Source organism: Pipistrellus hanaki, assembly GCF_964339955.1.
Source record: "Pipistrellus hanaki genome assembly, chromosome: 7".
Lineage (NCBI taxonomy): Eukaryota > Metazoa > Chordata > Mammalia > Chiroptera > Vespertilionidae > Pipistrellus > Pipistrellus hanaki.
Window position 1 is genome coordinate 38,299,254 of NC_140509.1, and position 25,854 is coordinate 38,325,107.

The 25,854-nt window shown below is 42.5% G+C and overlaps 1 protein-coding gene and 1 long non-coding RNA gene across 4 annotated transcripts in view; one reads left to right on the forward strand and one right to left on the reverse strand.

The window, feature by feature from the left end:
- Positions 1–5,764, reverse strand: part of LOC311625989 — a 31,225-nt gene extending 25,461 nt beyond the window's left edge. Inside the window, exon 1 of the long non-coding RNA XR_014795605.1 lies at positions 5,595–5,764. This is a non-coding gene — a long non-coding RNA (uncharacterized lncRNA). The remainder of the gene's footprint in view (positions 1–5,594) is intronic.
- A 753-nt stretch (positions 5,765–6,517) lies between these two features.
- On the forward strand, positions 6,518–21,786 carry PRSS35 (serine protease 35). 3 transcript variants are annotated; one of them, XM_084889772.1, is made up of 3 exons: positions 6,518–6,746; positions 18,224–19,187; positions 19,224–21,786. In XM_084889772.1, the coding sequence occupies exons 2-3, from the start codon at positions 18,242–18,244 to the stop codon at positions 19,772–19,774; spliced, it is 1,497 nt and encodes a 498-aa protein (XP_084745898.1). In that variant the 5' UTR covers positions 6,518–6,746; positions 18,224–18,241; the 3' UTR covers positions 19,775–21,786. The 3 variants fall into 3 exon arrangements, with proteins under 3 accessions (XP_084745898.1, XP_084745899.1, XP_084745897.1); XM_084889773.1 differs by having other exon boundaries at positions 18,224–19,007; positions 19,062–21,786; XM_084889771.1 differs by having other exon boundaries at positions 18,224–21,786.
- Positions 21,787–25,854: the final 4,068 nt, after the last annotated feature.

Genomic DNA, 25,854 nt, shown 5'->3' on the forward strand with positions numbered 1-25,854 from the left:
CAATTTCTAGAGGGCCTGTTCCATCTAAATGGTTAGCTCATCCTTAGCTTTGATCAACTTTTGCCACAAGTGAATGTGGATCAGACCTGCCTCATCTCCTCATTTTTCTAATTTACTACATTTACCCAAAGCATCTGTAATCTGAGGATCAAAGGTGCCTTGCCTGTTTGTTGTTCCCATTTCCCCTTTCTTCTCTCCTCATGTCCTTCACTCTGATCTCAGGTGATTCCTCCCTGTTTGTTCATCCTCTAGGGCAACGGTCACCAACCTTTTGGGCCTCACGGACCACCAGCGGTCCACGGGCCACCAGTTGGTGACCGCTGCTCTAGGGGATTACTTAAGTGTTATGAAGGCTGTTTAGCTTAATTGATGCTTTCTCTCTGGATGTAGTCATCTTGGGGTTTAATGAGAACAGAAGGGAAAGTATAGCAGAGAGAAGCTAACATTAGAGGTCCCTGAATCTATCACAGAAATCAGCTTCTGATTACACCTCGGAGTAAGGTAGTGACCTCTGCATTTTGTCACCCATTATCCTCTATTCCAGGGGACACTTCTCTGGGTCTTCAAAATTGAATTTTAGCTCTACTTATTGATCAACTATCATACTCCTAGCCATAGTTAAGGACAGTCACATACATGTTCACGTTTATGCCTCATGACCACTCTTCCAGGCTAGTTTTATCATGCTAACTTTTCAAGTAGGTAACAGGGGCTTCGAGAGGGAAAGTGGCTCGCCCAAATCACATAGCTAACAATAGCAGTGTTAACCTTCAGACCTTAGTCTTCCCACCCATTTCCAGTGAGTGCACTGTTGGTACAAGCCCAAGATGGACTCAGTGACGTAGTCAAAGGTCATGGAGAAAGAGGAGGAATAGCTTTTGATCCTCCTCATTGGACACATGCTTGAAAGTGTAGTTTGCCCAGGATCATTTTGACCCCAATAAAGATCTTTATTGAAGGCTTGCACATATCTCATTGTTATTTATCACTATTTGCAGAACCAAATAAACATCTGGTAATAGTAGACAAAAAGTTATCATGAGCTTCCAAGCTTGGAGTATAAATGATTCTGCCCCATCAGCCTCAAATTACATTCCTATAAATTCAGCTTTACAAGAGTCTCTAATCCCCCTGCAATGCCCTCCCTGTATCTGGGAGACTTTGTGGTTTGGGTCCAATGTTTTAGTCTCTGTTGCATTCTTTATTTCATACTTACTTATGATGGTTAACTCTTTGTGGTTTCTGTGGGAATTCTATTTTCTCCTTCTAATCTTCTATTTTCTCTCTAAAGTACGAGGTGAGAATGGCAGAAAATCTTTTAATTCTGGTCGTTTCTGAAGATTTTTTCATTTCTCAGTTAACATTTATTAAATATATAAATTCTAGACACTACACTTAGTACTGAAGATATAAAGGTTTTGCTGTCCTTGAGGCTCTCACAGGCCAGTTTGGCAGAAATGATTCCAAAACATCCTGCCAAGCACCGAGTTTCAGCGCTGGCACACAGGAGGGAGAGATCAGCTCTGCCCGGCAGAGAGAGCAAGTCCAAGATGGGGGTGGGGCTACAAGATGACTAAAATGAGGGACCCAACTTTCAGATTTCTTTTGGGGAGAGATCATTGCTTCATTTTGCGCCACACAGAAAGACGAAGGAAGTTCATGGTTTTGCAGGTTTGTGGAAAGCTAGCAACTGTTCCTCAAATTAGCTGATTACAGGTGGCTCCTATCAGTGTAAGTGTAATCTGAGGACAAATATCACCTTTTCTTGAAATGTTTTTTTAATTATTATATTTGCTTAATTTTCTTAGTCTGTCTTAACCAATGGTCCCTGAGTTTTTAAATTCGCAGATCCATATTAATATTACCTAAAGGTTTGGATCAAAACTTGGGATTAAAAGTTAACAGAGAAGATTCCAGCCACAGTAAGTTGTGCCCCTTCTACAAGGTTGACTCATTGCTTAGATCTTGACCATGAACCGTGAAGCATGACCTCTTTCTATCTTTCCAGCGTTAAAAATTTCCAAGTACATTTCCATGACAAGTAAGATGTAGCACTGGAAAAGGAGCTCTTCTATGTTGGTTTAAGTCTCTTGGGATATCGAATCTAGAAAAAAAAAAATTAAGTGACATAGCCTTAATCATGGCTAGGCTAGACAGGGGTCACCGACTTCTGAGGTTACAATATCCTTAATTATCAGAAATGTGATACGAGATGTATCCAGTCCTCTTGGTCCATTGCTGGGAAGTTATACAAATGCCCTCATTAGGCGAGGGGGGTCCCACACAGAATAGGTAGCTGTAAATTCCATTGATGCATTGATGAAAGGTTGGATTGTTTTAAAAGAAATTTGGTCAAATCTTTAACCATGATGGTCATAATATTTGAAGACCAAGTAAGTCTAGGAGTGTTGATGAAAGAAGGATGAAAATTACATTATTAGTGGTGTGCTTTTTTTTTTTTTAACTTAAAACATTCATTACAATGCATTATTTACTAAAATTGTAGGAGACTTATTAAACAAAGTGTTTACTCTCATGTAGAAAATTGGTTGAGGGGCCTTGTAAAAGTGTAGGGTCAAAATAACAGAACAAAAATGGGAAACCTGAAGGGATGGAAAGGAGCCTTTTTGTGGCATAGTTGATTATGGGTCTCTACATTGCTCATACAAGGCTGCAGAGCACTTGAGGGACTGGACTAAGGTCTGGAGAAGGAACCCTGATTAAGAGAAGTCAGAATCCTGGAACCAGAGAATTAGTAATTATTAAGATAAGGCTATAAATTAACTAATTAGTTAGTTAATTTTTAAAAAGTCAAGTTAATGCTAAGACAACCTCTACCAGATCCAGAAATGAAAGGCACTAGGGGAGCCATGTCGCCAAGATGGCAGAAGAGGAGACCCCAGCCTCCACCCCCCAACAAAGACCAACTGTTGCAAAGGACAAAAGACTTAAAAACAATCATGGTTAAGAATCTGGCAGTTTGCTGAAACCAGTTTGGCTCAGTGGATAGAGCGTTGGCCTGTGGACTGAAGGACAAAAGAGGCCTTAAAAAAAATAGACTGCTGTAGCCAAAATTGATTTGTGAAAGAACTAAGGCTTTTTACGAAACTACTAGAACATAGTAAGGATGAAAGAAAATGACTGAATATGGGAAGTAAGATATATGTTTTCTGTACAAGAAGGTATAAAAAAAGGAGATGCATTTTTGTTGAGGGAAAGGAAAATAGAATGTGGTGTTGTTATTTTGATAAAAGAATGATAAAAAGAACATAGTTTTTTGGTAAAAGGTAAACAAAAATAATAATTTTGTCCTAAATTAAAATGATTGTTTCAAAATACACAAGGAGAACATAGGGGAAAAGCTGAAAGGCACATGAACGTTGCAGAAGGTTTATGGAAAAGGAATCTTGAGGGAAGAATTTGATCTGTGGTCAGGCTGAATGGAATAGATAACTCAGTCAATTGCCTCGTGGTGTATGTACATGTGAACTATCAGGTTCTTTTTAAAATATATATATATTTTATTGATTTTTACAGAGAGGAAGAGAGAGGGATGGAGAGTTAGAAACATCAACAATAGAGAATCATCCATCAGCTGCCTCTTGCACACCCCCTACTGGGGATGTGCCCGCAACCAAGGTACATGCCCTTGACTGGTATCAAACCTGGGACCTTTCAGTCCACAGGCCAACGCTCTATCCACTGAGCCAAACTGGTTTCAGCAAACTGCCAGATTCTTAACCATGATTGTTTTTAAGTCTTTTGTCCTTTGCAACAGTTATTATTTTATTCTGATGCTTTTGCAGAAAGGTTCCTGCCAGCATACTTCATCTTTAAGAAGATTCATGGAAAGACTGACAAGTACAGGATAACTAAGTTAACTTCCCTTCACTTTTGGGGAGAGGGAGCAACAATTAACCTCTTAAGAGCTTCCCCAAGGCTACCTTCACAGCCCCACAATATGACCTGTCCTTCCCACACCAGTAGGATGACCTACTGCCTTGATGACATAATGTTCCCGTGTGAAGATTGGCTCTGCTGGGACACCTTCCAGGGAAGGATGAAGGGTAAACCCACAGAAAATGAAAGGCCCAGAGACACCAAATGCCAGTGAGGAGGCGGAGAAAAGGAAACCCTGGTGCTCATGGAGATGGGTACAGTCACTATGGAAAACAGTATGAAATCCTTCAAAAATTAGGATAGAACTACCATATCATTAAGCAATTCCACTTCTGGGCATATATCTGAAGAAGACAAAAACCACTATTTTGAATAGATATCTGCACATTCATGTGCCTTACAGCATTATGCATAAAGGTCAAATCATGGAAACAACCTAAGTGTTCATTATCAGGAAAATGGATAAAGAAAATGTAATACACACACACACACACACACACACACACACACCTCTCTCTCTCTCTCTCTCTCTCTCTCTCTCTCTCTCTCTCTCTCTCTCTCATAATATATATCTATATTATGATATATATATATAATCATTCAGCCATGAAAAAGAAGGAAATCCTGCCATTTGGAACAACATGGGTGGATCTTGAGGGCATTGTGCTAAGTGAAATCAATCAGAGAAAGATCAATATGTGTGAACTCCTCTGTGAAATCTAAAAACACCAGCTTCTTAAAAACAGAGACTAGAATGGCGGTTATCAGAGGCTGAAGAGTGGGGGACTGTGGAAATGTTGGTCGAAAGGCACACGCTTCCTATTGTAAGATGACGAAGGGGAGCCTAATGCACAGCATGGCGGCTGCAGTGAACAATATAGCATTGTGTTCTTGAACACTGCTGTGGGAGCAGAGCTTGAATGCTCTCTCAGTAACAAAATGGTAATTATGTGAGGTGAAGGATGTGTTAACTCACATTTTGCAATATATCCAAGTATGAAATCATCACATTATACACCATAAACTTACACGGGGTTATATGTTAATAAAACTAGGGGGAAGGAGGCGTGGAGTAAAAGACTCACTCAGGAGCGGGGCCTTGGAAATGTGAGAGCACCTGAAGTCAGCCTTATGTGATGTCCATGACGGGTCCACATTACACCCTTCTGGATTTATGCAGTGTTAGAATCCCCAAACATGTTTGAGGAGTACAGACTGTAGAATTTCTCCAGGCCGGCCTTCTTAATTTACAGGTGAACACATTGAGGCCCAGGCCACAGCTATGTAGTATCAGCTGTGACTTTCCCTTCTGGATTCTGGGTTTTCTCTATGACTTCCCCTGACTCCACTTAACTGGAAAATTTTTTTTTAGCTCAACACATATGCAGCACCCATGACATACCATGTGGCAGAGGGTGGCCATTCAGAGATGTGGATAAAGCTTACGATCTAATGGAGGAGGCAGCATTTCAGAACTAATTATAGTCTACCAGATAAAAAAATTATTCATAGATGTAAATTACATAGTAAATGCATAAATTAAAATGCTAAGTGAAAAAAAGAAACAAAATTGTATGTTCTGATAGCAATTCATTTAAAAAAATGTAGGGACTTGAGAAATGCAATAACCCATGAATGAGCCAAGTGCTAAGAGAGGTGCTAAAACCTTGTGTTACAAACACCCATGCACTTACTTGAGGGGCAGCACCCAGTGTTTGTGCTCCGCGCTGTAGCTCTGCATCTTGCCCCAGTAGAAGCAGCTCAGTAGATCCTGAAACAATAAAGTTCCCTTCCAGACGCGGTCCCTACTCCAAAGGAACACTCTCCTAAAGAGAATAGAAGAGAGTGAGAATGAATGAGGTTAGAATTCAGATGGACCAGGGAGGGCAAGGATCTGCTGAAAGTTAAAAAAAAAAAAAAAAAAAAAAAAAAAAAAAAAAGCCTCCTTCCCTCCTGACAGATGGAAACCGACGAGCGCCCCCTGCAGGCGGCACGGATGCTCACAGGGTCACCAGCCGCTCAGCAGGCGGGCCAGGCAGCCTAGGCTCCCAGTCCACGGTGGGCGCCGTGGGAACCCTGGGCTGCAGGTGACTCGGCACGTGGCGCTGGCACCAGTCGGACTCGCCCCGTGGGCAGTGCGTCCTGGGGGCGAGGTCCGGGATGAGGACTGGCTGGGCATGGGGTTGGGGAAACGCCCTGGTGCTGGGGGCTGAGTCCGAGCAAACCAGCCGAGGGGAGGAAGGAGGCTGGAAGTTAACTCTGGGGCGCTGCCCTCCCCACTTCCAACACATGCACACTGCAGGGGCTCTTCTGGAGAAGGCCAAGGGGTGCACGCTCTCCCTGCGTCAGATGTTTCCAGTAAACCCACTCACACATGTGTCCCACAGCTTAATGCATGCACTCTTGGGGACAGAAACGGGGTGGGAGGGCTCTTTGTCTGCCCCGCGTTTCATAGTGAAGCCCAGCACCCCTCCTCCCCACCTCCCAACCCCCACCCTCAATGGGCAAGTGTCCCGGCTCCTTCCCGGTCCCTCCCTCCTCTGGCCCACCTCCTCCCCGCTTCGCCTCCCCCACCCCCACGCCCTCCCCGCGTCATCGCCCCCTTTCCCCTCCCCTCTCCCCTCGGTGAGCAGCTGGCTCTGCCTCCTCCGCAGTCTCCGCCGCTGGCTCCGGAGGTGCTGGCCAGCGGTGCAGGGCAGCTCCGGCCCAGGCAGGCAGCGGGGCTCCTGCAGCAGCGCTCCCACCCTCCCTCCCTCCCTCCCTCCGTCCGCAGCTCCTGGTGATCACCTCGCGGGAGCTCTTTGATTCCTACTGGGCAGCGCCCTGGGGCGGAATAAGCTTCACAGGTAAGGATGGAGCGTCCCCGCACCCGCTGCCCACACCCCAACCGCGGGCTAGACCCTAGCTAGAAGCTGGAAGTTTTCCTTAAAAAAGGCAGTACCCATCCTTTTTTGAGGGACTCTAAAGATGGGATCAAACTTAGCATGTTGTCCTCAAAGCAATGAACTTCTCTTCCCATAGGCAACGGTGGGTGCCTGCCTCTCTGCACCGTTTGGCATGAACAGTACAGTGTTTGCATTGGAATACAAACGGGATTCTTTCTACCTAGGCATTGCCAGAGAGGAGCCTCTTTATTTTTATGATTATTAGCAGATGCTATTGCAAAAGGTGTAAAAACACATTCTCATAAAGTCTACTCTTGAAAACCTCCTTGGCAGGGTTAACCGTGAAAGCTAGAATCCATCAATCTCTCCCTGCAACTTGCAAAAGGAGAGTGGAACACCTTTCTCAAATAAGAAGGTGAAAAAGAAATAGAACAGCATTAGACTGGCTATAAAATGCTCCAGAAAAAAAAAAAAAAGAAAAGCACCTGGGGGTGGGAGGGGGAATAGATGAAACAAGATTGGCGAAATATTGATAACTGCTGATGGGCACATGGGGATATACCTCTTACTCTATGTGTGTGTCGCTTGGACATTTTCTATAATAAAAAGTTTTGAAAGTTGCAGAAATGTTCTCGCCCGGTTCCTCTGACCTTTTGATATTGTCACTGGTCTGAAATGAAGCTGCATGTCCTATCTAGGTGCCTCCTCCCCCTTTTTATGAATCCTACGAACTTCTGGAATTCTCATTTTATCCCAAGTACATTTGCCTCTAGAGAAGATTATAAAAGTCACATTTTGCTACTTGGAGAATTATGCTTAGAATCTGTTTTATAATTTGTAGAAAGAATGTTCAGATCCCAGCCAAATAAGACATCGAGGCTTGAAAGCAGTGGCCAAGCATCATTTGGAATTTTGTTTTTTTAAGGAAATATTAGAGGAGCTCCTTTAGTGTGAGAAGGGATTGAACTCTCCAACATTTTCTTCCAGACAAGCCCAGAAACCCGGGAGCTTCAGAGAAACCTTTTCATGTTTTTAAATGTGAGACTGTTTAGCCTAAGTGTACTTGGCACACAGTATGTATCATTATATGTTAAAACAAACTGTTGCTAATGTGGGTTAATTTTCCCTGTTGAGTAAATTATTTATCTTTCGCTGCCCAACGCTCGAGCATATTGCATTTTAACAGCAGGATCAGATTCGGAATTTTGGAGGTTGAAGCTTCCTCACTTAGCACTGAGTTCATTGCCGAGGAGAAATCTGAGATGAGAGATTAGAAAACAGCGAAGTCAGGTTAGTGGGACAAAAGTTATTTTAGAACTTTGCTTACCTAAAAATTTCTTCAAAAGTTTCAGATACGTCAAACTGATTGAACTGATGTATGATTAGCAACAACCACAATAAAAAATGGTGATCAAAAGCTGCTTTAAGGCCTGAAAAGTAGCAAACCTAATATACTGATAGACATTCTTTGCTTTCAAAGATCAACTTGCAAGATATAAAAATAAGTCCGGGGCCATATACTGTGCACTTCCTACCTCAATGCATGAGAGAGCCAGCAGAGGGTTCCCACTGGGTCCCCTTACTGCCATCCACCCCGAGTTTGATTTACACACAGCATCTCCATTGCATACATTGAAATGTACATGCCCTGGAAAAAGAGCTGAAAAAAAAGGGAGGATTTTTATTTTATTTTATTGTGATGAGAAACAGAAGATGTGTGTTACTGTAAAATAATCAACTGTGTAAGGTTACCATCTTCCTTTCCCTCATGTGCTGCCAAACTCTTAAAGCAGACATTACTTGGTCTCCGTTCCTGAAGCTCAAGTTGAAACTCATGCTATGGTATGATATTTTGAATAGAAATTGGCACATGGTCAATGAACTTTCTTGCCTTCAGCATGGGATCCGTGGAGAGCACATCCTTTGGGAATGGGTTATAAAGTATTTGATAAACATATGTGAAATATTTGGCAGCATGAAGATTTTCCTTCATGTTGAAAGGAACTGCAGCACATTGGGGTGGGGGGACTATTTAGCAATGCTGTAGGTCATGGTGGAAGTGTGCTGGTACTGCAACGGTTTTCGGAAAGCCACCTGCCAGAAAATTGTCTGGCTGTAGACAGCATTATCAGCTCTCAGTTCATCAGGATGGGCTCTGCGGCCTGGGGATGGGTTTTCTAAATGTGATACATTCCATATGTGACAACCATTTTGTGTATTCGTCAGTTGCTTCTCCCCATGCTGAATTCCACATGCTTTTCAAATAGATTCTATATCACAGCCCAGAAATGTAAACAATTCAAATGCAGGGCCTTGGATTTGCTATCACCAGGCTAACTTTGCCATCTAGTGGTAGCAATGTAGATAGCAGGTAAATTCCCATCCTGGAGGATTAAGAATTGAAGCTTCTTGAGGATCATGGGTGAATAAGTTAACTTGTGGCTTAAATTCTTAAAAAAAAAAAAAAAAAAAGTGTTTTTATTGATTTCATAGAGGAAGAGAGAGGGAGAGAGAGAAAGAGAGAGACAGAAACATCAATGATAAGAGAGAATCATTAATTGGCTGCCTCCTACACACCTCACTGGGGATGGAACCCACAACCCGGGCATGTGCCCTGGCCAGGATTGGAACCGTGACCTCCTACTTCATAGGTTGATGTTCAACCACTGAGCCATGCTGGCCTGGCATCACCTGTGGATTAATCTAGGATGTTAGAGCTGAAAGAGATCTTAGAATTGTTCTAGTCTAACTTGATAGCTAAGAAGAACTATCACAAGAACTTAAACAAGGAGACTTTGAAATGGTGCATAGTCTTCAGTACCTGTTTGCTGAATAAACAAACAGATCTACCTTCCCTTTCCCAATTCTTGTCTCCCTTGCAACACTGCTTCATGCCAACATAACATTTTACTGTGATCTGTTTTTAGTTCTAAAATTGCATGTCTGCATACTTTTCCTTAAAATGAAAATTTTCATTTATGTTTAAGATGCTGAACCAAACATTTCCCCACTTTATATCACTCCCTACTTCCTCTTTCTTTATAAACACCCAGGGCAGACAATTTTAAAAAAGCTCGATTCTTACCTTTGTAAGAGTATTGATTTCCTTTTGCTGCTGTAAAAGATTATTGAAGATGCAGTGACTTAAACAACGCCTTACCTTACACTCCGGAAGGCCAGATGTCTAAAGTAGGTCAGCAGGGTTGCTTTCCTCCTGGAGGTAAAAAGAGAGAGCCCCTTTTCTTGCGTTTTTCAGGTCCTGGAGGCCACCCCACATGCTTGTGACCCTGACCCCCGCCTCCACCTTCCTAGCCCCTGCTCACGCCGGGCCCTCCTACCTTCTCATAAGGCTCGCTGTGATTACATTGGGCTCACCTGGATAACCCAAACCGGTCACCTCGCAGAATCCTTAATCCCATTTGCAAATCTTTCACCGTGGAAGGAACTTATTTCCAGGTTCTGGGAATTAGACTGTGGCTCTCTTTGGAAGCCATTACTTGGCATAAGCAACGAGAGACACAGCAGTGGGAAATGCATGAAGCACCTTATAAGTATCTGCCGATGTTTGGACTTCCATTGCTTTATGTTAATAGTAATACATTGCTGCTATTGGTTGAATGTATGTCATGCTCTGGGCATATTAGTTTCTTGCAAAAATACTTTAAGGTGTTCGCCCTATTTAACAAATGTGGGAAATAATGTTTGGAGAGAGTGAGTAACCTTCCTAAAGTCTGGCAGCTAAAAAGCAGCATGTATAGACTTACTTTGGTTTGACTCCCATGCCCACTGCCTCCATAATGATGGAAACACCCCGTTCTTACTCTTCATACTTGTTAAGTCACTAACACTGCTATTTTCTCAAGGCTGACATTTCATACATGCTGTAGCTTAAAGGCTGCCCGCTATTCCATGCTGCAGCCCGTAATTACCATCAGTGAGGGCCTGCAGTGGGAGCTGAACTTTGTAAATTACGTTTTCTTCTCTACACCTGCCCCCAATTTGTGAAAGTGACTTTTAACGTTTTTACAGGTGTTCTCCAAGACCTGGCCCATAAAGGCTTGCTTTCTGCTTGTTTAGTCTTATTAGTGGCACCCCCTCGTCTTCTGCGATGGGCTTTTGCCTGAGCCAGCACTTCTCTCTGTTGGCATTTAGAAATACCAGGGCCAGGTCACAACCTCTACCTGCTGTATGCCAATCTTTATGGAGCAGGCAGGGTATGAAAGTGGAGGAAGGAGATGGCTGGAGCATGTTTTCATACTTATGATGCATGTGTATAAATGTAGGCAGTGATGTGTGTGTGTGTGTGTGTGTGTGTGTGTGTGTGTGTGTGTGAGGGGAACAGGTGGTTGAGATCTTAGATGGTTAAGAAAAGGACAAGCAAGTTGTAAAAAGTGTCTGTGCAATCCTTGGTGTGACCTAACATATACGTAAGGTAGGAGTTGGTGTTGGCCAGCACTGCCCCCTTGCATGTTTAACAGGTTAAGGCAAAATTCTGTTCCGTGATGGCATACTATTTATATACATCAGTGTTTCCCAAATAAAATTCTTGTTCAGTGTTTCCCAAGCTTCTCTCATGATGAGAATCACCTGGTGGAGTTGTTAAAATACAGATTCCTGAATCCCAACTAAGAAGTGCTAAACTAGAATTTTTGGGAACATATAGGTAAAATTGTATACTTAACTAGTGTTAAGTATACAATTGATGAGAATCACCAATTGTATGTGCCCACCACCCAAAGTCATGCCATCTTCTATCATGATGAGAATCACCTGGTGGAGTTGTTAAAATACAGATTCCTGAATCCCAACTAAGAAGTGCTAAACTAGAATTTTTGGGAACATATAGGTAAAATTGTATACTTAACTAGTGTTACTTAACTAGTGCTACAATTTTACCTATATGTTCCCCAAAATTCTAGTTTAGCACTTAGTTGGGATTCAGGAATCTGTATTTTAACAACTCCACCAGGTGATTCTCATCATGAGAGAAGTTTGGGAAACACTGAACATGAATTTGGACACCCGCCTCACCATGCATTACAAGGGACAGGTGGAAAAAAAGGTCTGAGTCAGTATGAGTGTATCACCTGGTGAGGGAATGCCATTGATGCCAGTCCTTGATGTTAAGCCAGCAGCCTCATTTTTCATATACAAGAAAAATAGTTCATGTGAAATTAACATAGTGAGCAGCCTTCTCACCATTCATTATTAGTCCACCTGCCCTGAGCTAAAGTACAAATATAATTATGTCATGCCAGTAATATTCTATACATTTTAGATAGATTCCTTCAGAAAGTTAATTTTTTTCTTTCACTGCAAGTCACTCCCTTAGAAATATTATTTTGACATGGACTCTGTTTCTTTTTAGGCTGAGGGCCTGAATTCCTATGTAGATCCAGGCTATAAATAAGTCACAGGAAATGCTGTTTGAGTGTTCTGGTGAGCGGGTGATGTTTAATCATATTTAAGATTAACAGTAATGAGAAAAATATATTACAAAAAACACAGATGTTTGTAGGAAGGAGTAATTAGGAAAAAATTCATTTGGGAAGTCTCTAAAGTGAAGCTGTCCTTGAACAGAACAAAACACAACAATAAAGGGAGTTTGAGAGTGTGTTGGAAACCATCCTAAAATAAAAATATTTGACCGTAAAATCGACGTTTTAGAAAACTAAAAGTGCTGTAACTTTAGCTCATGTAATAAGTTATTTCAAAGTGATATTTTAAAAAAATTAAATTTAGTGGGGTAACATCGGTTAATAGAATCATATAGGTTTCAAGTGTACATTTCTTTTTTTTTTTAAAGTATGTTTTATTGATTTTAGAGAGAGGAAAAGAGAGGGATAGAGAGATAGGAACATTGATGAGAGAGAAACATCAATGGGCTAACTCCTGCACGCCCCCTACTGGGAATTGAGCTCGAAACCTGGGCATGTGCCCTGACCTTGAATCGATCCTGTGATCTTTTGGTTCATGGATTGATGCTCAACCACTGAGCCACACTGGTCAAGTTCAAGTATACATTTCTATGATACATTAGTGCAGTATGTGCCCACCACCCAAAGTCATGCCATCTTCTATCACCATACATTTAGCCTCCTTTACCCTTTACTATCCTCCTACCCCCTTCTCTCTGGTAGCTGCCACATGTTGTATGCATCTATGAGTTTCAGTTTTATATCCCGCATATGAGTGAAATCACATGGTGCTTAGCTTTTCCTGACTTACTTCACTTCACATAATGTTCTCAAGATCCATCCGTGTTGTCACAAACGGGAGGATCCCATCGTTTCTCATGGCTGGGTAGCATTCCATTGTCTATCTGAACCACACCTTCTTTACCCAATGCTCTAGGGCACTTTGGTTGTCTCCATGTCTTGACCACTGTGAATCACACTGCAGTGAGCACAGGGTGCACATATCTTTGAGAATAAATGTGTTTGAGTTTTCCATGTAGATACCCAGAAGAGGGATCTCTGGGTCATATGGTAACTCTTAATTTTTTGAGGAACTGCCCTACTGTTTTCCATAGTGGCCGTACCAATTTATAGTAATATTAATTGACCCATGGAGGTAGAATAATAATGATGAAAGAACCTGTTATTGATGCTTATGAGTTGGGCTCATTGGTGAGAGCAAATATCATCTCATTTAATGCCCACCATTATGATATGAGGTAGAGATCATTATTATCCCCACTTTTCAGGTGAGGATGGAACTTAATGAACTTCCCAAGTCCATATGCCTCATAAGTGGTAAAGATGAGACTTAACCTAAGTCTTCTCACTCCTTGGTCTGCAACTCATACCAGCTGGTTACACGTGCAGACCAGATATTCTATATACTATCACAGTCACTTTCTGAGAGCATAGCGAACAAACAAACAAACAAAAAGTAGTAAGTCATCTTTTGTAGTTATAGGTGGTCATTTCTGTTAATAATGATCAGGTACAAATGTGCAGTAGTATTTGCTCTATCAGTACAAGATCATCTGCATACCCTGGTATTCTTGCTTCCTTCCTAATTCCCATCTACTCCATTTATTTCTATGTTCCAACCCATAATCAACTGTGTATACACTGACTCATGGTGGAGAGCCATGACTGCAACCTCACTTTCATTAATCAAAAGGAAGCTTCAACACCATCAGGAAAGTGACAGTTAAGGTCACAATTATAATGGAACATTGGATCAAAGGAAGAAGATAAGGGAAGACAAGGAATGTTATAGATTTCAAAATATAGATGCTCCACCAATGGGGACTGCATCTTGTTCGGTCAATGAGTTAGTGCTTTTTGAAGGTTGGGCCTATGTAGATGGAGCCAATGAACCATGGGTTGCTCTGTCAGCGGGAGCTGTCATTTACATCACATTGACATCTTACCACCAGGCAAACTTAGATTTTCCAAAGGAAAGCATCCACAAGCATTTGTCCAATTTTAAATTACAGGCCAAATTAAGCTAACTAAATCCATGTCCTCTTATTACCGGGATTCTGAGGTCATGTTACAAGGCTGTGCCCCTCCTGTGCCCAAGGATAGATGTGGGCATGGCTTTTATTTTTGTGGAGCTCGCTCCACGGGCACCAGACAGGGCTGAGCAACTCATGCCACTGCGCCATCTGTGGCATCAGATATTGGAGGCATCTCACACCAGCCTACTGAATTTGAATCTTTTCAGATCTCTTATCAAGCCACTGATATAAAAGTAAGTTATTTTGTTTTTCTTATTAAATCACTGAACCATTCACTGTTAGCAGTTGCTAAGATAGCAAAAGAGCAAACTTCAGAATAAACTGATTTTGTGCACACACATGGAGCAGATGTCATTGGAAACCTGGTTAAGCAACCATCCCTGGAAAGACTGCCTTCCAGGGTGGGGCTCAAGCTGCTATATACTAGGGCCTTGGTTTACTGTGATTCTTAAACTGCACTGAGGATCAGCATTGCCTGGAAGGCTGGTTAAAACATAGATAACTGGGAACCTGCCCCCAGCAAGGAGAGTTTTGGACAGTAGGTGGGTGGGTCCTGAAATGATCATTTTTCACACATTCCTGGGTGATGCTGACCTGGCTACTCTGGGGAGTACAAGCTCGGCATCCTTCGATATGGCAGGTATTATAGTTTGCCAGACACCAGATATAGAACTTCATTAACAAATTAATAACATTCTTCTGAGTTGTTCATGTTTCATTTTGAGTCGCAGGTCAGGAATGAAAGCAACGCCTCAGCTCACAGCACTAGGTAGGAAGTGCTTTCCCTTACTCACAGGGAAGTCAGTCTTTTCGTTCTGCTCAGACCTTCGCCTGATTGGGTGAGGCCCGCCCACATTGAGGAGATAAACTGCTTTGCTCATTCTGCTCATTCAAATGTCAGTCTCATCCGGAAACACCCTCACAGGCACACCCGGGATAATGTGCAGCCGAGGACCTGGGCACCCTGTGGCCTAGTCAAGTTGGTGCATAAAAAGATTACATGGGGATTTCTTAAAAGTATGCCTACAGAGTGAGGACACAGGGCACATGTTTCATTTCGTACAGAGAAGGGAAATTTCTACATTTTTGTTCATATTCTAGTTCCATGATTTGCAAAGTAGAATATCATCTTGTCAGTTATTTAATAGTTACAGTCTTCCTTTCTAATCCCTACGTAGATAAGAAGTTGCAGGACTAAATTAAATCATTCGGAAAATAAAAGTAACTGGGGAAATAGTACCTCAGCACCATGATTTGGGGCATCTCTGCTTGCCTAGGAATGACATTCCACATTATTACTCCACAGAACATCAGTATCAAGTGTTTATATGTACAAAGTGATGCTTTGTATTTCTCAGTGAAGACATATGGCTGACTTTCAGTCTTTGATGCAATCACATGCTGTATTAAGTATACAATAGACAGCTATAATCATAAAGGGCTAAATGAAAAAAATGAAAAAAAAATTTTAATCCTCACCCAAGAATATTTTTTTTTGGGGGGGGGTGAGGATTAGGTGGAAGGGAGGGAGTAGGTGGGAGTGGGGGTGGGGGCTTAGAAACTTCAATGTGAGAGAGACACATTGATTGATTGCCTCCTCTATGCTCCCTAGTGGGGCCGAAGATTGAACCTGCAACTGAGGTACATTACTTTGATCAGGAATTGAGTCTTGAGACCCTTTGGTCTGCAGGCCAACACTTTAACCGCTAAGCAAAACCAGCTATGGAGAAAAAAATTAACTTTTAAAACTTGTTTTCCAGACTGAAAAGCTCCTTTGATTGAAATTTTGCTGAGAATCAGGTAGATAAAATACATACTTCTTTTTATCCATCATCTATTTCAGTCTGTTGAAAGCTGAGAGGCAACAAATAACTCTGATTTTAGCTTTTTTTTTTTTTTTTTTTTTTTTTTGCAAAGACATAGGTAATTTTTCATTGTGAAAACTATCCAGTTAAGCACAGGATTTCAAGGTCTTCGTGGAATTACCAAATCACTCCAACCCAATTACATAAAATTGATGAAATATTCATTGTGCAAATTGCATAGAAGACAACAAAAGAAAATACTAAGTGGCTCAACGAAATCATTATCAATATAAATACTGCTCTGATAAAGTCAAATTTGCCATGGTAATGATTAGACAATATTGTCCCATGACTATGGATTCTTTCCCAAAGTATATTCTTTATGAATTTTAGACAATATCCATTATTTCCCCAAATAAAACAAGTTACAAGGTAGGTTACAAGGTACTTAACCAATACAGTCTAATATTAACTGAATCACCATTACTCAGTATTCAAGTGTGAGCAGATCCAAAAAATGAAACTTGCAAAACTTCTATGTAATCTTGCTGATGCCAAGTCATGGTAAATATTTTATAAATTTGTTTAATATGTTCCAGTGTATGGTGATTCCAATGAATTGTTTCATATTTTGGTGAATATATCATGTTTAACAATGGAGAGGTTATGTAGTATATGTTTTATCAAAGAATGCTATTTATTAATAAAATTCTGTTCTCCTATACGGCAAAATGAACTCTGCTCTGTCAAGCGATGTCATATTCAACTCTGCCTCAGAGATAACTTGTGGTTTGCATGCCGGTGCACAGGATCCTATGGGTGTTCCCTGGGTTAAGGAAATTCCTAACATTCTTCATTCCTTTGTTTTACACACACACACACACACACACACACACACACACACACACACTTGGCAGAAGGCATTGAGTGTCCAAGGGTTGTAGGAATATTGTAATTTTGAATTTGCCTCTGCTCTATACTCAATGCAAATCATTTGCTAAGCTGGATAATTTGATTGTTAGTTAAAAATGATATGGAACATAGCTTGCAAATTTCAAAATTGCTGCTTCAAAACGTGCCATCCCTGACCCCACCTTCAGGAAGCCACAACTGACAAACATCAGTTCCACTACAGATTGACATACCTGTGAGCCTAGAGAGGCAGGGAAGGAGGGCCAGGAGAGAGGTAAATACAAGAAGATGTAACGTATGATTGATCAGCACTCACAACTCTAAAATTACTTAACACAGAATCACTGCTCTCGGAGGAGGAGACCCTGATGAATGGGGCCGTACGTAATCCCTATCCTGCTCCCCCAAGTAGCCGATTCCGAGTCATAAATTCTTGTAACTAATGTTAACATAGAGGAAAAGCCCACTATGATATATGTTTGTATGTTGCTTGGCCATAGATGGTAGTTCCAGGCACAACTTTGTAAAAAAAAAAAAAAAGTGCAGAGTACATTTTTCTAACTTTAGATAATATTTTTTTATGATAAGGGGCTCTGCCTGTAAAAATCAAAGCAGGTCAACAGCAGATGGCCCCATGTATTATTTCATAAGCCTCTACGGCTTTTAGAATAGTATCTGGTGACTTCAATTATATAATCCATCAGCTTGGTCCGCAAACCATGGTCCTGGGAAATTCACTATACTCTAATGAACACTTTTTTGAGCTCTGTGCGAGGATCTAGAGATGAGGAACCTTATGATTTTTGCGTTTAAGGAGCCAAGTGCAGGGAAGTGCGGGCCATCTGCTCATCCCTGTCTGTCTAAGTCATCTGGAAATAAGGTTGCCGGATACCTAGGAAGGAGGAGTGTGCCTTGGGCAGTAGAGACCCCCCCAGTTAGCTACCTCTTCCTACTGTCCCACCCATTGGGCTGCCTGGGGCGGTAGAGGTGGAGATGGCAGGCTGGAGGAGGGGCAGAGTTAGGGCTGGTGGTGGGAAGATTGGAGGAAAAACAATCTACTGATTTTGGAAACCTGTATAAGCCTACTTTACAGGGTGATTAATCACAATAAAATCTAAATGTGGGGACAATTACAGGAGTCCTGTTTATGGTGAAGATGAGATCCAAGGCCTAAATGACATGGATAAATAACATTTAAGAATATGTTGTAAAGCTCCTCTTTTCTCTTTCTATTTCTTTTTTAAAAGACAAAAGAGAAGAACAAAATGGACAAGACGCTCCTGTGGTTGATCCTCTTCACCCTGGGGTGGGCCCTCACTGGTGGGTCAGAGACGGAGCAGGATGCCATGTGGCATTTGGGGAAAGTGCCCCGGGTTGTCCGGGAAAGGACTTTCCAGCTCACGAGCCCCAGGTTCAAGGCGGAGGCCCAGATGGTGCTGAGGAACGTGTGCGGCATCGAGTGCCAGGAGGAGCTCCCCGCGCCCAGCCTGTCGGACCTGGAGGAGGCTCTCTCCTACGAGACGGTCTTTGAGAACGGCACCCGCACCCTGACCAGAGTGAGGGTGCAGGGCCTGGCCCCGGAGCCCCCGGGGCCCGCGCACAACACCACCGCCAGGAGGAGGAGGAGGAGGAGGCAGGTGTACGGCACCGACAGCCGGTTCAGCATCTCGGACAAGCGGTTCCTGACCAGCTTCCCGTTCAGCACGGCCGTGAAGCTGTCCACGGGCTGCAGCGGGGTGCTCGTGTCCCCCCGGCACGTGCTGACCGCCGCCCACTGCGTCCACGACGGGCGGGACTACGTGAAGGGGAGCAGGAAGCTGCGGGTGGGGCTGCTGAAGATGAGGAGGAAACGGGGCGGCCGGGGCTCCAGGAGGAGCAGGAGGGAAGCGGAAGGTGATGAGCAGAGAGAGGGCGGCAGCAGCAGAGCGGACCCCAAGGAGGGAGCCAAGGCTGGGGGGAGGAGAAGGAAGAGCTCTGCTGGGGGTCAGGGAGGTGTTGTGGGTCAGGGAAGAGGTGCTGGGGGTCAGGGAGGCCCTGGGGACCAGGAAGGACCTGGTGATCAGAGAGGCCCTGGTGGTCAGAGAGGCCCTGGGGGCCAGGGAGGCTCTGGGGACCAGGGAGGACCTGGGGGCCAGAGAGGACGTGGGGGTCAGGGAGGACCTGGGGGCAAGGGAGGACCTGGTGATCAGAAAGATTCTGGGGATCAGAGAGGTTCTGGGGATCAGAGAGGCCCTGGGGGTCGGAGAGGCCCTGGGGGTCGGAGAGGACCAGGGGGCCAGGGCAGAGGCGCCGAGGGCAGGCCCTCCTTCCAGTGGACCCGGGTCAAGAAGACCCACATCCCCAAAGGCTGGGCCTCGGGCGGGAAGGGCGCCGCCCTGGACTACGACTACGCGCTGCTGGAGCTGAAGCGCGCGCACAAGCAGAAGTTCATGGAGCTGGGCATCAGCCCGGCGCCCCGGGGGCTGCCCGGCGGCCGCATCCACTTCTCCGGCTTCGACCGGGACCGCGCCGACCAGCTGGTGTACCGCTTCTGCAGCGTGTCCGACGCCTCCCGCGACCTGCTCTACCAGCACTGCGACGCGGCGCCGGGCTCGGCGGGCTCCGGGGTGTACCTGCGCCTGCGGGAGCCGGGCCGGCGCTGGGCGCGCAGGGTCATCGCCGTGCACGCGGGTCACCAGTGGGTGCACGTGGGCGGCCAGCAGCAGGACTACAACGTGGCCGTGCGCATCACGCCGCTCAAGTTCGCCCAGATCTGCCTCTGGATGCACGGCCAGGACGCCGACTGCACCGCCGGGTGACGGCACCCCGAAACCCGGGCCGTGGGCACCCCGAAACCAGGCCCCCAAAACCAGGCCGTGGGCGACCCGCATCGCAGAGGAAAACCGGTTCCGTTATTGTAGCAAGATCCCCGCGCAGAGGATGCCTGGACACGAACTCTAGGAACAGCATGTCCGTGTTTGTATACATCTACTTTCTCAAAATCAGCAGGCTTCCCTGAATGTAAAAGCCGTGTAGGGTAAAAGCATTGGATGGGTATGTTCCATGCCACGTATCTATTCTTCTTTGCATGGTGGTAGGTTTGGTTTTTGGAAAATAATTTTGTTGTTGTTGTTATTCTCCTTCTAGCCTTCTTAAGAATTAGACACACTTTAAAACTTCGAGCTATTGCTGTCAACAGTATGATTTCTCAGTGGAGTGGTCCCAGGGTCGGTCCTACTCTAAGAAGAATCTAATGTGGTGCTGGTTGCAAATTAAATGGGCCGAGTTAGAGGCAAAACATTTGCAACAGTTAGGACTGTTCTGAGATGGGCCCATTCGGTGCATGCCCTCCATGTTTATATTGCTTTCACTTGGGCCTGAGAAACTTTAGTTTTTTGTTTTTATATATTTTATTGATTTTTTTACAGAGAGGAAGGGAGAGGGATAGAGAGTTAGAAACCTCGACGAGAGAGAAACATCCATCAGCTGCCTCCTGCACACCCCCATGTGGGGATGTGCCCGCGACCAATGTACATGCCCCCGACCGGAATCAAACCTGGGACCCTTCAGTCCGCAGGTCGATGTTCTATCCACTGAGCCAAACCGGTTTTGGCAAAACTTTAGTTTTTTTGTTTGCTTTTTTTTTTTTAAAGAATTACAAGGAATTGCTTTATAAACAAAACTGCCAACTATTTTACTGCTTAAAAAAATATGGGCTGAAGTGTGTGCATAGTTTAAAATGAAAGAAATACTTCATCCTAGGAAATAAATCTAGTTTAAAAATAGGGAAGCTGAGGCCTTTTAAGGTCTCAAGGTTTTATTCAGCTAGTGTTCTAACCACGAACTTTTCATGCATGCAAAGGGGAGACAGCTCAATAGTTAGACATCAATGATCTTGCATTTGAAAGGCACATCGCTTTATGCTCTACAGTCACTATGTGTTTTTAGGACAAGCAATTCTTGTCGTTTTCAAGCCAGAGTCTTTTTTCCCCTTGACAAAATTCAGCTTTCTTTGTAGGGCCTTAGGCATATTATTTTTGGAAAATTCTCTGAGTAGTAATTTTAAATAGATTCCTTAAAATGCATATGAGCTAAGAATACTTTTAAAAAGAAGGTTCTGACTATTTTCATTAGGGCCAAGGCTGCTCACTCACTCTGGCCATCAAGGCAGCCTCAGCAGACAGAGTCCACTGGCTGCCCTGGGGCACTTTATACCTATTTCCTGAATGGTTGGTTATAAAAGGGCGTCAGTTCAGGTCCTTATTTATTATTTTTTGTTAATCCCCAACCATATATTTTTCAATGATTCTAGAAAGAGAGGAAGAGGGAGGGAGAGAGAAACATCGATCGGTTACCTCATGTCTGAGCCCTGACCAGGGACAGAACCCGAAACCTGGATATGTGTCCTGACCAGTAATCAAACCCATGAACCTTTGGTGCACAAATGACACTCTACCCACTGAGCAACACTAGCCAGGGCCAGGCCCTTATTTCCAAGGGATTTTAGTAATTTGCAGATGAATGAACCATGAAATTCAGGAACTACACGCCTAATCTCTGGTCTGCTCTTTCTGGCAGTTTCGAGGGATCACATTCTCTCTGTCATGATACACCCAAGTTACTGATTTTGCCAGAGTTCAAATTTATTTTATTTGTCATTATTATTTTTATGAAAGGGGAGTTAAATCTTTGATTAGTATGCAAAGGAATATTTGATCAGTTTATGATAAAATGGTTTGTAAATTGTGGCCCAAACAGCTGAAATTCAACCCAAGTGTACGTTCTTTTTATGTGAGTTGGTGAAAAAAATCATTCAATAAAAAATTTAAAAAGTAAATCAGTTATAATTATTATTGTATTTGTATATATTTCTTTATGCAAGGTTTCAGCAAGTATTAAATCAACTGTCACTTACTTAAAAATGATTCTATTTCATTCTAACCACATTTCGATGAGCAGTATTTTATTAGTGGCACTAGTGGAATAGGGCTACTGACTCAAAAGATTTGTTCAGATCTTTTTTGGAAAATTATCTATATAATCACTGCAAATAAAGAAGTTTCAAGATGAATTTTGCACACTTATTGGAAACATGCACACATAAAACTTCATCTTAGGTGCTTACAAAATAATCCTTGGGTTTGAGTAAATTCAGAGTAATTTAGGGTGTTCATTGTAGTTTGGTGTTTAAGGTTAAATACTGAATATACATAATCTCTTTAAAATCATTATACTTTTCAAAAATATAACACTTAAATTAATTTTCTATGCAGAGCTTTGATTTTCCCATTCTCTTATCTTTTCTAACTGAATTATGAATCGATGGTGAAATCTTGTTCTCATCAGATGGGGTCACTGTATAGGATATACAGTTTTTATCCACTTACCATATAACAAAGGGGAGAAAACACCCTCAAATGGTTTTCTAAAGTCTAGGGAGGAAAATTTCCTGTTTACTCCTCTCTGTAGTTAATAACTGGCAGTTGTATCCTGTGGGCATGGTGTCTTAAAATAATTTTATTCCCAATTTGGGCTAATTTGCTCCACCCACAGGTGAGGTGTTGTCTTAATCTACTCTGCTGTCATGACAAAATACCAGAGACTGGTGACTTAAACAATAGGAATTGATTTCTCGCAGTTTTGAAGACTGGGATTCGGCAAGGTGAGTTTCTGAACCCCTTTTCTTGGTTTGGAGGCCGCCGTCTTGCAGTGTGCTCCCACCCCCTCTTCTCTGTTCACTCTCAGAGACAGAGCTAGTGAGCTCTTTGGCATCTCTTGATAAGGGGACTAATCCCAACATGAGGGCTCCACCCTCAAGACCCTGCCTAACCCCAATGACCTCATTCAGGCCCCATTTTTTTTTTTTTTTTTTAATATATTTTATTGATTTATTTTTTTTGCCCCCCACCCTCCCTCCCACACATCCCCTCCCTCCCCAGAGTTTTGTGTCCATTGGTTATACTTATATGCATGTATAAAAGTCCTTCGGTTGATCTATTATCTCCCCCAGATCTTCCTCCCCTCCCCGCTGTAATTTGACAGTCTACTTGTTGATTTACTGTCTCTATATCTATCTTTTGGTTCATCAGTTTATAATGCTCTTTGTTATCCACAAATGAGTGAGGTCATGTGGTGTTTCTCTTTCATTGATTGGCTTATTTCACTCAGCATGATGTTCTCCAGTTCCATCCAGTTTGCTGCAAATGATGAGAATTCCTTATTTTTTATGGCCGCATAGTATTCCATTGTGTAGATGTACCAAAGTTTTTGGATCCAATCATCTGCTGACGGACACTTAGGCTGTTTCCAAATTCTGGCTATTGTAGATTGTGCTGCTATGAACATAGGGGTGCATATATCCTTTCTGATTGGTGTTTCTAGTTTCTTGGGATATATTCCTAGAAGTGGGATTACTGGGTCAAATGGGAGTTCCATTTTCAGTTTTTTGAGGAAACTCCACACTGTTCTCCACAGTGGTTGCACCAGTCTACATTCCCACCAGCAGTGCACGAGGGTTCCTTTTTTCTCCGCAACCTCGCCAACACTTGTCGTTTGTTGATTTGTTGATGTTGGCCATTCTGACAGGTGTGAGATGGTACCGCATTGTTGTTTTGATTTGCATCTCTCGGACAATTAGTGACTTTGAGCATGTTTTCATGTGCCTTTTGGCCTTCCTTCTGTCTTCTTTTGAAAATGTTCTATTTAGGTCCATTGCCCATTTTTTAATTGGATTATTTATCTTCCTTTTATTTAGTTGTATAAGCTGTTTGTAGATGTTGGAGATTAAACCTTTATCAGTGGTATCATTTGCAAATATGTTCTCCCACACTGTGGGCTTTCTTGTTGTTTTGTTGATGGTTTCTTTTGCTGTAAAAAAGCTTTTTATTTTGCTGTAGTCCCATTTGTTTATTTTCTCTTTAGCTTCCATTGCCCTAGGGGTAGTATCAGTGAAGAAGTTCTTTTGGCATACGTCTGAGATTTTGCTGCCTGTGGATGCTTCTAGTATTTTTATGGTTTCCCGTCTGATGTTTAAGTCCTGTATCCATTTTGAGTTTATTTTTGTGAATGGTGTAAGTTGGTGATCTAGTTTCATTCTTTTGCATGTGTCTGTCCAATTTTCCCAACACCATTTATTGAAGAAACTGTCTTGACTCCATTGTATATTCGTGCCTCCTTTGTCAAATATTAGTTGAGCATAGTGATTTGGGTTGATATCTGGGTTCTCAATTCGATTCCATTGATCTATATGTCTGTTCTTGTGCCAGTACCAGGCTGTTTTGAGAACAGTGGCTTTGTAATATAGTTTGAAGTCTGGTATTGAGATCCCTCCTACTTTACTCTTCTTTCTCAGGATTGCTGTGGCTATTCGGGGTCTTTTATTGTTCCAAATGAACTTTTGGAGAGTTCTTTCTAGGTCGGTGAAATATGTCGTTGGTATTTTAATGGGGAGTGCATTGAACCTATAGATTGCTTTAGGAAGTATGGACATTTTGATGATGTTGATCCTACCAATCCATGAACATGGTATGTTCTTCCATCTCCTTACATCTTCCTCTATCTCTTTTTTCAGTGTCGTGTAGTTTTCCCCATATAGGTCCTTTACTTCCTTAGTTAAAGTTATTCCTAGATATCTTAATTTTTTTGGTGCGATGGTAAATGGAATTGCTTTTTTAGTCTCTGTTTCTGCAGTTTCTCTGTTGGTGTATAGAAAAGCCATGGATTTCTTGGCATTAATTTTGTATCCTGCTACATTACCAAATTCATTTATTAAGTCAATTAGTTTTTTAATGGAGTCTTTTGGGTTTTTTATGTACAATATCATGTCGTCTGCAAATAAGGATAACTTTACTTCTTCTTTTCCAATTTGGATGCCTTTTATTTCCTCCTCTTGTCTAATTGCAATGGCTAGTACTTCCAGTACTATGTCAAACAGGAGTGGCGAGAGTGGGCATCCCTGTCTTGTTCCTGTTCTTAGAGGGAATGGTTTTAGTTTTTGCCCATTGAGTATAATGTTGGCTGTGGGTTTATCATATATAGCTTTTATTATGTTGAGGTATGATCCTTGTACTCCCACCTTGTTAAGAGTTTTTATCAGAAAAGGGTGTTGGATTTTATCGAATGCTTTTTCTGCATCAATTGATATGACTATATGATTTTTATCTTTCAATTTGTTTATGTGATGTATCACGTTTATTGATTTGCGGATATTGTACCATCCTTGCATTCCTGGAATAAATCCTACTTGGTCGTGGTGTATGATCTTTGTGATGCTCTTCTGGAGTCGATTTGCTAGAATTTTGTTGAGGATTTTAGCATCTATGTTCATGAGGGATATTGGTCTGTAATTCTCTTTCATTGAGTTGTCTTTATCTGGTTTTGGTATTAGGGTGATGCTGGCTTCATAGAAGGAATTTGGAAGTGTTCCTTCCTCTTGGATTTTTTGGAATAGTCTGAGGAGGATAGTTTTTAGTTCTTCCTTGAATGTTTGGTAAAACTCTCCTGTGAAGCCATCTGGCCCTGGGCTTTTGTTTGCTGGAAGCTTTTTGATGACTGTTTCAATTTCTTCCCAAGTCACTGGTTTATTGAGATTTTTAGATTCTTCCTGATTGAGTTTTGGAAGATTATATTTTTCTAGGAATATGTCCATTTCCTCCAGGTTGTTCAGTTTGTTGGAGTAGAGTTGTTCATAGTATTTTGTAACAATCCGTTGTATTTCAGTGGGGTCTGTTGTTATTTCACCTCTTTCATTTCTGATTTTGTTTATTTGGGTCCTCTCTCTTTGTTTCTTGGTTAGTCTGGCTAGAGGTCCATCTATCTTGTTTATCCTTTCAAAGAACCAGCTCTTGGTTTTGTTGATCTTATGTATTGTTTCTTTGGTCTCTATGTCGTTTATCTGTGC